This window comes from Cylas formicarius, unplaced genomic scaffold (genome assembly GCF_029955315.1).
Source record: "Cylas formicarius isolate icCylForm1 unplaced genomic scaffold, icCylForm1.1 PGA_scaffold_1__22_contigs__length_36826433, whole genome shotgun sequence".
NCBI lineage: Eukaryota > Metazoa > Arthropoda > Insecta > Coleoptera > Brentidae > Cylas > Cylas formicarius.
The window spans coordinates 20,247,726-20,260,638 of record NW_026844264.1 but is presented as its reverse complement, the minus strand read 5'-3'; the positions used below and the strand labels follow the sequence as shown (position 1 = coordinate 20,260,638).

The 12,913-nt window shown below is 37.0% G+C and overlaps 1 protein-coding gene across 3 annotated transcripts in view; it reads right to left on the bottom strand.

The window, feature by feature from the left end:
- Positions 1–752: 752 nt before the first annotated feature.
- Positions 753–12,913, bottom strand: part of LOC132696400 (uncharacterized) — a 67,160-nt gene continuing 54,999 nt past the window's right edge. For all 3 annotated transcript variants that reach the window (XM_060661203.1, XM_060661206.1, XM_060661205.1), the window contains exons 5-13: positions 8,492–12,777; positions 8,350–8,434; positions 6,613–6,852; positions 5,326–5,489; positions 5,008–5,263; positions 4,643–4,950; positions 3,127–3,289; positions 2,856–3,001; positions 753–1,740 (exon numbers count right to left, since the gene is read on the bottom strand). In XM_060661203.1, the coding sequence (XP_060517186.1) occupies positions 1,558–1,740; positions 2,856–3,001; positions 3,127–3,289; positions 4,643–4,950; positions 5,008–5,263; positions 5,326–5,489; positions 6,613–6,852; positions 8,350–8,434; positions 8,492–12,777 (5,831 nt within the window). In that variant the 3' untranslated portion in view covers positions 753–1,557. The remainder of the gene's footprint in view (positions 1,741–2,855; positions 3,002–3,126; positions 3,290–4,642; positions 4,951–5,007; positions 5,264–5,325; positions 5,490–6,612; positions 6,853–8,349; positions 8,435–8,491; positions 12,778–12,913) is intronic.

Genomic DNA, 12,913 nt, shown 5'->3' with positions numbered 1-12,913 from the left:
TATCCTTCATAGGAATATTATGGTAGTTGAACAACATATCTGCACATATTACAATACAAGGTGGATCACAGAAAACGTATCAGAAATTATAACTGCCAACAGAAAGTGTCTAAAAAAAACACTTGTCCAATGTGTTGATTAAGAGGATTACTCATAAGTACATCATAAAAGGTCGTTTTCATTCCTTTCTTCGTAGAAAAGGCTTTCCGATATCTTTTTGGCCATGGGCTACCTTGTATATTCCTTACAATGCCGATTCTCTTCAACGTTTTTACCTTAAGTGCCCCAAAAGGTTACAAAGTATGGTTGTATATAGTTACTTAAAATAACTTTTTCTGTATAATTTTTCCAAAAGCTATATAACTAGGTACAGTTTTAATTTCTTTCGGGCATTTAAGATGAACTAGTTAAAGGGGATCACGCTGTATAGGGCATCTAACAATGTTATAGACGTCTTTTGGAATATAAGGAGATTGTCTACAGAGCAAGAATACTGTATATCTGGGGTACTTTGATTCCATCAAAGATTGCATTAACATATGAGCCTGCTAACGTATTGAAAAAGTAAAAATTGTCGACAGAGATTTTGTAGACTGTACAATTTCTAAAAAATTTTCAGCATCACCAAACAAATGTGAAATTTTCAAAACCCACTGTTTTTTAATTGCTTCGTCACACACTGTTTTTTTTTCATTTAAATTGAAATAATTCCATTAATTAAACTGACTATACTTTGTTCATAATAGTTCAAACTCCAAACTAACTTTATATTTACTAACCAATCCAGATTTCCAACCACGCAATAGAAACGTTGCGTCTGTACGATTAATCCCCATACACTCCAAAATCGTCCAATAAAGGACACCTATATAATTTTAGGAATGTAAATCAGCAAACCTACATTAAAATACAAGCGGATATGAATATAAAGCATTATACTTACAACTACATGGGTTATTGCGTTATGGGATGGTTTGTTGCAAGTTACATAGCCTCGAACGTTTAAATAAATAGCTATAGAATAACAATCCTCAGTCGTGTCTGCTTTTTGGCACACCTAAGAAATTTCGTTGGCCAAAAATTATTTGTTACTTATTAAAAATCGACAAAGAACACTTGAGCAGCTTGACGGCGAAATACAGTGTGATTTGAAAGTAATTAAACATTTGACGACCTTATAAAAATAAGAAAATAAATTCCTACGAATATGCCATGTGGCTTTTAAAAATTTCCGATTTCTCCACAAAGTTTTATAAGAATGATAGCTCTAAATTAAATTTTAAAAGCGCGTTTGTGGTTTATGGTTGAAGTTCACTAAAGTAAACAAATTCCAGGTCTCTGTAGAAACTTTGTTCATTTTCGAGAAAAATAAGCTCTTGAAAACTTTACATTTACTTTTGAATCACGCTATATATACCGAAGTCAAAGAACGGCGCTTCAGCTAAAAACATCTCCGCGTTTTGCACGGATTATCGCGCCTAAATAGTTTTTACATTTCAACAATCAACAATATTTTACAGTCTCTAACAATTCTAGATCACAGCAACGTTATTTAGTTCATCCGCTTCTTAACGCCTCACCTATGGTGTCGGTAATCCATCTCCTGAGTTTTGAATTTACACTTGAATAGATAGCAGGGTGTTTGCTCATGCCGCAGTTTTCGTGGTGGCTGAGAATACCCTGCAGTTCCCACCGATCATCCACGTCTGAGAAACACATTAGTGGCGCCCCCTCGTCGTTCTGTAATTGTTGTGGAATGAGTAAAAAATATATTACCGCTACTTTTAACATCTAAATCAACAACATATTGTCCACACTAAAAGCAGGTTACAGGGATATTGACTTGATATATTGACCACACCTGTAATTTTGTTATTTTTTAAAATAGGAAACTAATAATTGTAGTAACTTGTACAGAATGTAATGTGTTTTAACCAGAATGGAGGAGAGAATGTACAGGTAATCCCTAAAAATTTTGGTAAGCAAATATTATAGTATCTAAATTAAAAACCCTGTATAATTGAGGATTTTTGAAAAGTCATGATAATTACATACAAAATAATCTGTTAATCATATATGATTTTTTTCAGCTTAAGATCTAAACTTCTACTAGCGAGTTATAAGTAATAACCCATACCGGTGGCCCTTGGGAAGTCATAAAACGGACAAAATAAAAAGATAAATAAATACTGATTGTAAGAAAATTTTAATAATGTTTATTTATTATTAAAGTAGTTTATGAAAGGTGTGTAGAACGTTGTATTAGGTGACCCACTGGTTGACTTTTTTGTATTTTACCAACATTGCTGAAGCCGTATTAAGATAAAAAATACACATTTGTAATATTTTTGATATACATATGTACCAGTTTTTATGATATACTTTTTTTCCAACAAATTTTACTTTAAATTAGTGGCTATTAAATTCTACAGTTTGAAAATGTTGTTTGATTGTAACTCTTTTTCATCTTTCTCCTAACCATAAAAATGGTTTTCAATTAGTGGAATATAGAGGGCCTGGAAAAATTAACAGTCACATATAAAAAGCAGATTGCAATTTCATTAGTAAAATTTACGTTTTGTCAGTGTGGCAAATGAAGTAATTGCGATTTTAAAATAATTTCCCTATTTCACAAAATATATCGATATATCTTTCCAAATATACGTATTTTTTATTTTGGTTTTAACATATATATCTGTTTACATTTGAAAATCTTGCCAACTGGATTATTAACAGTTTGAATGAAAATGAAATGAAATTTCAAAAACACATTTTCATATTCCATTTATCATTTTTATATCATCTAAGCGGATATCTTCCTGGTCTGATAGTTTGTTTTTTAATAAGATACTTACGTAGCAGGGAGTCTTCTCCACGTCTGTATATCCCGCGCAGATTTTGTCTTCATTTAGTAGACCATTGTAATGTTTGGTGGAATTGCATTCTTCTTTGTCCATTATAGGAACCGGTAAATAGTGAAGATATTGCTCCTTTGTGGCATCTTAAATAATATATAAACGTATTTAATATTAAATGACAATCAGAAAGGAAGGAGATAATAAAAATGTTGATATCATATTAATTTTATTATTATTAATTTTTAATTAATATTACACAATCTTTTACCTCCAGGTTTGCTGATTCCCCAACCAGATATCACACACAATTGCCTGGAATTTGTATCCATATTTGGTAGACAAATGGTACTTATATTGCGCCCTAGTGGCAATGGTTTTTTAAGCTGAATTAAGATAACGTCGTTGACAAACTCGTACTGTAAATATTTGGCCTGGAAAAAACACATAAGTTATAGATTTTAAAATTAAGCATATCAATTTAGTTAATGAGAATCTGTAGAAATTTTCTCAATTAATTTTACAATTTTTAATATATTAATAAAAAAAAACGATGAAAGAAGTACACAAAATATCAGGGTGGCAAAAAGCTCAAACGAAATATTTCCATTTACACTTTTTTTAAAATTAACTGATATTAGTCTCATCTCAAGTCATGATTTTTTTTTCGATGTATAGAACTTTAAGTTGGCATTACTGTTCAAGATGGCGACCGATTTAACAGCTGTCAAGTGATTTATTCTAGGGTTGGTTTGGAAATTCATCATGAATAGACTCACGCCTGAACAACGCTTGCAAATAGTGCAATTTTATTTCGCAAATAATGGTTCTGTGCGGAATACGTATCGCGCACTACGTCCATTTTATCGTCGACAAAATCGTCCATCCACGTTTGATAACTTCGCATCCCCAGAGACGCCGTACGATGCGTACAGAAGAAGCTATTGCTGCTGTAGAGCGTAGCATTGAGGAAAACGATGATGGCAGAACGTTACAGTCAATGGTGATCGGTATAGAGCTATGATTACTAACTCTTTCATTCCTGAATTGAATAACCATGATGTCCAGGAGATATGGTTTCAACAAGACGGCGCAACATGTCACACAGCTCGTGCCACAATAGATTTATTGAAAGACAAGTTTGGTGACCGCCTAATTTCATGTTTTGGACCTGTGAATTGGCCTCCAAGATCTTGTGATTTAACACCGCTAGACTACTTTCTGTGGGGCTATGTAAAGTCATAGGTCTATGGGGATAAGCCTCAAACGCTTGACCATTTGGAAGACAACATTCGCCGTGTTATTGCCGATATACGGCCACAAATGTTGGAAAAAGTCATCGAAAATTGGACGTCCAGTTTGGACTACATCCGCGCCAGCCGTGGCGGTCATATGCCAGAAATCATATTCATCAACTATTCATCAACTTAAAGTTCTATACATTGAAAAAAAACACCCCTTATATATAAGCGTATTCCCAAATTCCCAAAGTTCAAGACTTAAACATTTTTGACATAAATAAATTAAATGGAATAGTTTGTTTTTGAAAGTTAAAAGATTTTGCTTTTTTAAATACGACATCCTGTAAACTTTTTTATGCTCGGATGCAACATAATAATTATTCCTCTATAGTTTGTACAGGCCTAGAGCACACAGGTTCATTTAGTCCATCTGGATGGCCAGTTTGACTGTTGAAAGCGGTAAATTAATTATCAGTATCTTGTTTGGTCTCCTTTAGACATACTCTCGTGGTCTACAATTATTACATATATCTAAAAATGGCTTACCTGTGGATGAGGAACAAATTCTCGAATCTCGTGCGCCTCTACACTGGCATTGTCCCCTCCACCGAAAAAGTTACCACTGCCAGCATATAAGATCCAATCTTCGACATTGGGCGCCAAATGTGGATCGTTGTCCGCGACACAAGAGTGACTAGCGATTATCCACATTGGCGCTATGATCGTCGAAGTGCATTGAATATTTCGTCGCTTATTGTAAAGCAGGCTTAAACTGGGCCACTGTGACGCGGCAGCCTTGTTGCCGCCGATTATTCGCGCTTGCGCCGAATTTTGATTTCCGTTATTGCCGCATTCTGAAAAAGGAGACATTATGGAGCATGGTGATCGACGACGAGGTGTCAACAATTTACCGAAATCCTGACACGTCAGCGACGCGAATTCTTTACAATCTTGGTTTTCGATTTTTGTAAGTTGCGACATAAGCGGTAAGCTGTACGTCTGCTCAAGTCTGTAGAAAATTTTGGATTCAGCCGACGGAATAGTAAACGGTTTAATTTGAGTAGCGCCTGCGTATCCTAAATTCTGGCACGCTAAATCGGCGTAAGTCCCGTTCCAGTTGCCGCTATCCAAACAAACGGGGTAAAATGTGTTATTTTCTAGTTCGACCTGCAAAGGTAATTCACAAGTAGATTTAGTCCAATGTGATAATGTGCGACTCGTCTCATTACTTGTAAAATGTTTTTAAAAATTTCATTAGTGCCGTTGATATCTCTCAGTACAAGGCAGTGCCATTCGTCCGATCTGTCGCCGCACTGAGGAATTCCGTCACACCTCAATTCTATGGCAATGCACCCGCCACCAGTTCGACACTTGAATTGTTCGCTGCCACATTCTGTGGGTAAAAGTTTGATTCCGTCATATTCATTTTAATATCGAGGAAAAAATACTTTTACAATAAGGTGACACACACGACATTTCGACATGCAACCAGAAAATATGTTTAAGAAAAAATGGCAGCTCTCAATTTTGGAAAAAGTAAAAACGAAGGTAGGTGGCTGAATAAAAAAGCTTAATAAAGTCTATGCGACATTCACACACATATACACAAATTTTATATTTTTTGAATAAGATATATTTCCATAAGCAACTTCTCTGGTTCACTCTGTCAAAGATAGTAGATGACATTATTTCAATACTCGCTTATTTATAAAATTATTATGGTGTCCGCAAATTGTAAGCGAGATTCTTCGTTGTAAATAAACAATGGTTTTCTATATACCACGTTGATACAATTCTAGAAAATCATTTTTATGAAAATAAGTCTTTATAACCATATTTCCCAAGTTCTGAGGGGTCGAAAGTCGAGACCAAAAAGTGAGAGATACATAGCATAGATAGCAATCCTTAAAGATCAGAACGTCTTTTTTGGGTAATTGACTTTAATAAGGAAATAGTTAATAGCCATTTCTTCATGCATATTAATGGTAAGTCGTATACGAAAAAGAAGCAAAAATTTAAATTTGCTCCAAATTCAAAATCAAAGGTAATATTAAAAGAAAAAACAAACAAAAACAAAGTTTATTTAGGGAAACACCCTGTACTTTAAAACGAAGTAATTTATGAGTTTGTCGCCGAAAACGTAGTTCACCTTGTACAGGGTGTCCAATTATATTGTTTTCTTATGGGAACACATCCGTTTCGGGTATGGTCACAGTTAATTTCAATTTTATTTATACTGGTGATCACTAAAGACAATTTCATCACGGAACCAATGCGCTAATTAACCTGTTAAAAAAGTTAATTTTAATTACCAAAATACTAGTTGCATATCGTTTCGTTTATCCAAAATATTCAAACTACATTCCATACGGACGCCACTGGTGTAACCTCTTTAACATGAGCAAATTTGTAAAAAAGTATCCAAAATTTTGCTTTTTTATAAATTTGGTGGCCTGTAAGGAACCATTCGTGTGCATACGTTTATACAGGAAACTGGGGTAATGGTACCATCTTACCGCAAAGTCTCTCGTCTTCCGCGTTGGCGCAATCGGCTTTTCCATCGCATCGCCAACCGGCCGGTATGCAAGACTCTTGCTCAGCACAATGGAATAAATTGTCATGACATTGCGAAAGGTGACAATTACGCTCATCTGAATTATCCGGACATTGAGATTTGCCATCGCATTTCCACGACAACGGTATGCAGCGTCGCCCGCTTCCACATCGTAACTCGTCGAAATTACACGTCCATTGATCTACAATTACGTTATAGTTAATTCCGTCTGACGATAAACAATGAAATAACTAAAAACTAGAGGCAAAGCAACTAAGATCCTCTATTCTCGGATTTCACATGGAGTAGAAATGTTATCGGTTAAAAGCCAAAGTAGGTAGTAACCAAAACTATCACCATAACCTATTTTTTGTCTTTTAATTTTCATTTATGCTTTTTTAGTCCATAATCGAAATAATAATAGACTACTTCAACCAACTTACGTACTAGCATGTGTCAGATGCTCTATAACTTTACTATCTCTAGCTCTGTACTAGTTCTCCATATGAGGTACTAAATAAAGACAGCAGATATGTTGTTTATGTTATATATTTTCGGTAGATTTAAAATACTGAACATCGACTGAGCCTATATTGCAATTTCCACTAACCAGTTACATAATGAAACATGTGGAGAAAATAAAATAATAAAAACATAGATAATAATAAGGTATATAGGAAATCATTCCATCTCTTTGTTCCGCATTAAATATTCCTGTTTTTACTTTTCTTTGGAAAGATCAAAAACCAAAAATCTTAAATCCGTTTTAATTGAATGAAAAGGCTAGGCTTAAACCGTTCAGGTTTTTTGGTCCGTTCGCTGACAAAATTACCGACGGTTGTCGGTAAAAATGTTATTGAAAAATTTAGCGAAGCGGATTTCAAAATTTTCCAAATTTCAAATAACACAATGAATAATCGAGACAATTTTTTAGGGATAGACATGGTGTCGGTGTTATTTTATTTATGTCGATTAAGTAAACCGTTTTCGAGATGTTGATTATGAGTAACGGTTTTTTGTTTTTGGGTTATTGAAATCAATAGGAGAGTAAAGTATTGATTCCAGTCGTTTAAGGTTCGTCGCTTGATTTACTGTTGATATCTCTCTGGGAAAGTCGAATTTTGGAATTTTCTAGCGGGTTATGTCATTTGTTCTTAATAATAAGAGTACAGATATTTAAAATTCTTTGTAGTTTGAAGTAGAGGGCACCCCCTCACGTCTTTAAAAGTCGTTACACCGTCACTTACAAAAAAAAAACGTTTTGTTTGTTTTCAAATCGACCATTATACCCTAAGCAGCCATGTCGCCAACAAGTCGAAGCTTGTCTGCCACAATTTTTAATCGATACTATCTTGAAGTGACAAAATATATTTTCATCTTCCGCTCAAAAATGTGTTTTTTTTGTTAGTGCGATTTCATCATATATATAAATGTACGAACTCAACAATCCTTTAGGTTATTTTGAATTCTAAAATTTGTACTTCGAGTAGTTTTAACGTTTTTTATATTTCTACTTATATATCTATTATGTTTTTATCAGCCAAAAATATGACTATAGGCAGCGTATAATTTGAAAACCAGTTTATTGTAATGGTTATTTTATGCGAAGGCAAGAATATCTGCAAAAGGGTACGCGGAGATTTTGCTAAATTTACTGGGCTGAATGAATATGAGCGATGTATTCAAAGCATTCCCTTACCGCAATTATTTTCATCAGTTCCGTCATTACAGTTGACAATTCCATCACACACCAAGTGTCGTTTCAAACACTGACCATTGGCGCACTAAAATTTTTTGTTACATTAAATCAACAACTTTACGCGGAAAATCTCAAAATTCACCTTAAAGTTGTTGGGACATCCTTCCTCGACGCAATTAACTTCATCAGAGCCGTCGCTACAATCCAAAACGGAGTCGCACCTATCATTCGCAGGAATGCAGTACTTGTTATCTTTGGTGGCCGTTCCATTGACGCACTGAAATTGACCGGAAGCACATCTGGGAAAGCTAAATAGCGAAAAGTCTTCTGTCACTGGTTTCACCGAGTTTAAGTTCGACTCTGTACTGTTTATTTCTGGCGACATAGTTGTGATAACATCGTCTTGGACCTTACTGAAAAAATCTTTGCTGTCGATCTTTTCGTAATTTCCCAGTATCTTTTCGGTATCAGTTTGCGGATGGTGCTCAAATTTGTCCAAGACGCTTTGTTCCTCGTCCGAAATATCGTTGAAACCAGTGGCATCGAATGGCAATTGTTTTCCATCAGACGACTCTAGAGGAGCCACAGAAAGATCTTCGTCAGTTTGGGAACTATTTCTGGTGGTTAGAAACAATTTTTCAGTAGTTGTTACGTCGGCCGCCATTTCCTTAACTTCGTATTGATTGGAAGATTGTTTTTCGGTGTTATCGGTTACAGCCTCCAAGCTGATTATAGTTGTCGGCTGCACGTTTATATCGTTGTTTAAAGTATCCGATGTGTTGCTAGTACTATTAAATGCGAAGTAATATTCAGTTGAAGTGATAGTCTTGCCAACATCCTTTTCATCATTTGTGGTAGTCTCTAATGCTATTAAATCTTCTGTGCTCGATGTGTCCCCTTTGAAATTGTAACCGCTGGACGATCCTGACGTATCATTCTTTTCACCTACTCCTAGCACAGTTTCAAAGAAGCTGTTGCTATGTACGTTGTTAACGATTTCTGGAGGTAGGGTCACCTCTTCCAGAGCATTCGTTATGTTAAAACCCGAGGAGTTTGTACGAATTAGAGGTTTGTCAATTGTGCTATTTTCATTCGGTTCGCTTGATGTATTATTGTCAGAAACATTCAAACTTGAGGTCTTTTCAGTATTGCCACGTTCAATCTTGCTGTCGTTTATCTCGTTCTCTAATGGAACAACACTGAGTGATACATCGGTAGGGTTAGGATCAAAAGGATTGGTGTGATTTATCTCATCATGGTGCAGGTCGGGTGGTTGCGTCACATTTCTTTCACTATGTTCTCGGTTGTTGAATAAGTAAGGACTTTCGTTGAAAGAGTCATCCGGATGTACGAGGATATTGTTGATTGTCTCATTTTCGATTTCTGGCAAAAAAGGCGACATATTATGCTCCAAAAGTGGAGGATGTTCAGTGTGGAACTGTTGATCGCTTTGGTTTAGGTCTCCGCCTACCACGTTTGCCTTGTCAAAAGTCAGAGTTGATTTGGAGTCATTAAAATCCATTTTTCTCGCTTCACCGCTAGTTTGAATGGAGTTTTCTATAAATTTTGGGTCTTGTAAAATATGGAGGTTGTTAACTTCTGTTCTGTTGATAAAGTCTGCGGAGCTATCCTTGTCGTCAGCCAAACTAGCATTCAGAATTTCTCTGGTAGTAGTGACTATATCGGCTTCCGTAGTAACATCGACTTTTTCCATATTTTCATTTGAAAGAAAATTTGTTGAAAGATCAGTTGGAGATATATTATCAGTGGGCAAGTCGGTTATTTTCTCCGCGTTAGGATTAGTTGTGCTATTTTCCAAACTTGTGTTAGTTATGGTTTTCGTAGTATCATTTTCATGAGTTGTTGTCTGAACTGTTTCGTTCAGTACCAGCTTCTTTTCCATAGATTCTGGTTTATCACTGTTCAATAGAACTTGATGTTGAGTCGTGGATTCAAATTCTCTACTCGCCTGGATTATGACGGGGATATGTAGAATGTTTTGTTCGTTATTATTGTTTAAACTATGTTCTGTTGAAGTCATTATATTCTCATTACTAGTGAAATTTTCCTGAACCTCGAATGCCGGTCTTGCAGTTATCCCACTTTCACCCCTATCATGCAATATTTCAGACTCGGAATCCATTGCGCTGTGTGATTCTTCTTTTCTTGGTTCTGTAGCTTCCGTTACGACATTAGACATAACCATTTTTGCATTAGAATCTTCATTATTGGATTCCGTTGGTCTTTCGTTAATAATAATTTCCACATACTGATCGGTAGATGGATTGATATTGGAAGTCATCTCAGTTTCTGCTTCTAAATTATGCACACTGCTTTTAATCTCACTTGGTTGAGTAGATGCCTCTAGTGGGATTACGGTAGTTTGTTGTTCTATTGGTTCAACTGACAGAATGTCAGTTTGAACTGTTTCAGATTCAGTATGGGCGGGTATTACATTTGACTGACCAGAGCTAAGGTTACCTGTCTCATTGTGCACCTGAGCTATGGGGTTGAAATATAATTTAGATTGATCATGCTCTTCGGGCTCTGACGTTGTTGTTTGAACTTCTTCTTGAAAGTCATTCTCTGTTTCGGTTTTTGACAATTCGTTGGGGTGAAACGTTGATTTTACAGAAGGTTCAGGCTCATTTATAGAATTGGCTGAATGTTCAGTTGAATGTTCTAACTTCTCAATAGCCTCTGTTGCAGATGAAAGTTTGTGTTCCTGATCCTCGACTGGGTGTGGTTCGCGTATGATGGATAACTCGTGTTCGGAGAGAACTTTAGTTTTTGGAGTTAATTCGGTTGCCCCTACAGGTTCAAGAATAGTTACTGCTTCTGGTGTCATTGTTGCCGAAGTCTCCAACAAAGAGTCTTGTTTTATCGACGGGTCACGTCGGCCGAATGACTCTAATGATGGTTCGCGTTTGGTTGAGTAAGTTGTTTCGGTGCCTGGTGCTTCTGTCTCTGCATGAGGTTGTGGTTCTGCTGTTGGCTTAGCTTCAGTATCCGGTAATGGTTCTGGTTCTGTTGACGGTTCTGGTTCTGCTGACGGTTCTGGTTCTGCGGATGGTTCTTGTTCTGTTGATGGATTTTGTTCCACTGTCGGTTCGGCTTCATTTTTTACTGATGATTCTGGTTCTGAAGTAGGCTTTTGTTGGGCTGATGTCTCCGGTTCTGCTGTTGACGCGGGCACATGTTCTGCTAATTGTTTTGATTCTGCAGAGTTCTCTTGTTCTGCGAATGGATCTGGTCCTGCAGAGGGTTGTGGTTCCGCTGTTGGTTCAGGTTCAGCAGATGGTTCGGATTCGAGTGATGGGTCTGGCTCTGCCGACGGTTCCGGTAATGCCGGCAGTTCTGGCTCTGCTGTTGGCTCGGGTTCAGCAGCTGGTTCTGGTTCAGCTGATGATACTGATATGAACGGCGAAATTGGTTCCGGAGATAGTTCTCTCTCTAAAGGTGGTTGTGGTTTTATTGTTGGTTCGGGTTCAGTGGATGGTTCCGGTTGAGCTGATGGTTCTGGTATGACAGAAGGGTAAGGTTCTGAAGATGATTCCTTTTCCACAGGTTGCGGCTTTTCTGACGGTTTATGTTCAACAGATGGTTCCGGCTGTGCAGGCGGTTCCGTTTCCATGGTGGGCTCAGGCTCAGGCTCAGGCTCAGGCTCGGGCTTTGGTTCAGATTCGTGTTCCAAATTGTCTGTCGTGAGATGCGAAACTACTTCACATGTTTTGCCATTTTCAGCTAAAATTTTTCCATCGGGGCAACTGCACTTGAAGTCTAATTTGTGGTAATCAAACTCGCAAACGTGTTCGCAGCCGTTGTTTTCAAAACGACACTTGTCTAACACTCTGTTGCTTATTGTAGGTTTATTATCTATATGGTAAATATCCATTAAGCCGGATTTACGATACTGGAGGGTATCGAGTCGCCTTTGGAGGACCTCTTCGTTAATCGGATCTGGAGCGTTGTGGATACCTTCCTTAAATTTCCAACCAATTCTGTATTTGACCACCACACTTCCAGGCGAAAACTCAAGAACTTTGACTTCTATATCCGCGGGACCATACATCAAAATGTCCTTGCTAAACAGATTCTTCTTGAGTTCATCTTCTATCGATTTGGCCAGAGTCATAAACTGCGAAGTGTTCTTCATAGCTAACTCATCTGAGTATTGCAGATTATCGATGACAATTTCCGATTCAAGTGTTCGAGGTACTTCGATCATGGATGTGTCGGTAGATGGTAGCAAGCTTGAGACGGTGCTTACGGGTGGTCCTGGTGTGGCCGGTAGATTTTCAGATGACTTTTTCGCTCCAGAATCTCTCGTCGCAGCTGCGAATATACTGCCTTCCTTAACCTCCGCCTGAGATCCGTCAAAATGTCTGGCGGTTACTTCCATTGGGCCTTGGTTGCCTATCACTCCAACTGAAAGATATATATGTATTTTATTTTGGATAAAACAACCGAAAATGAAAGAAAATATTCGATGCATTTAGTTTTTTAGGTTTGTCTTGTCCAATTTGTTAGTTTATCTATATTAGTAAAGTTCAATTTTGGGTTA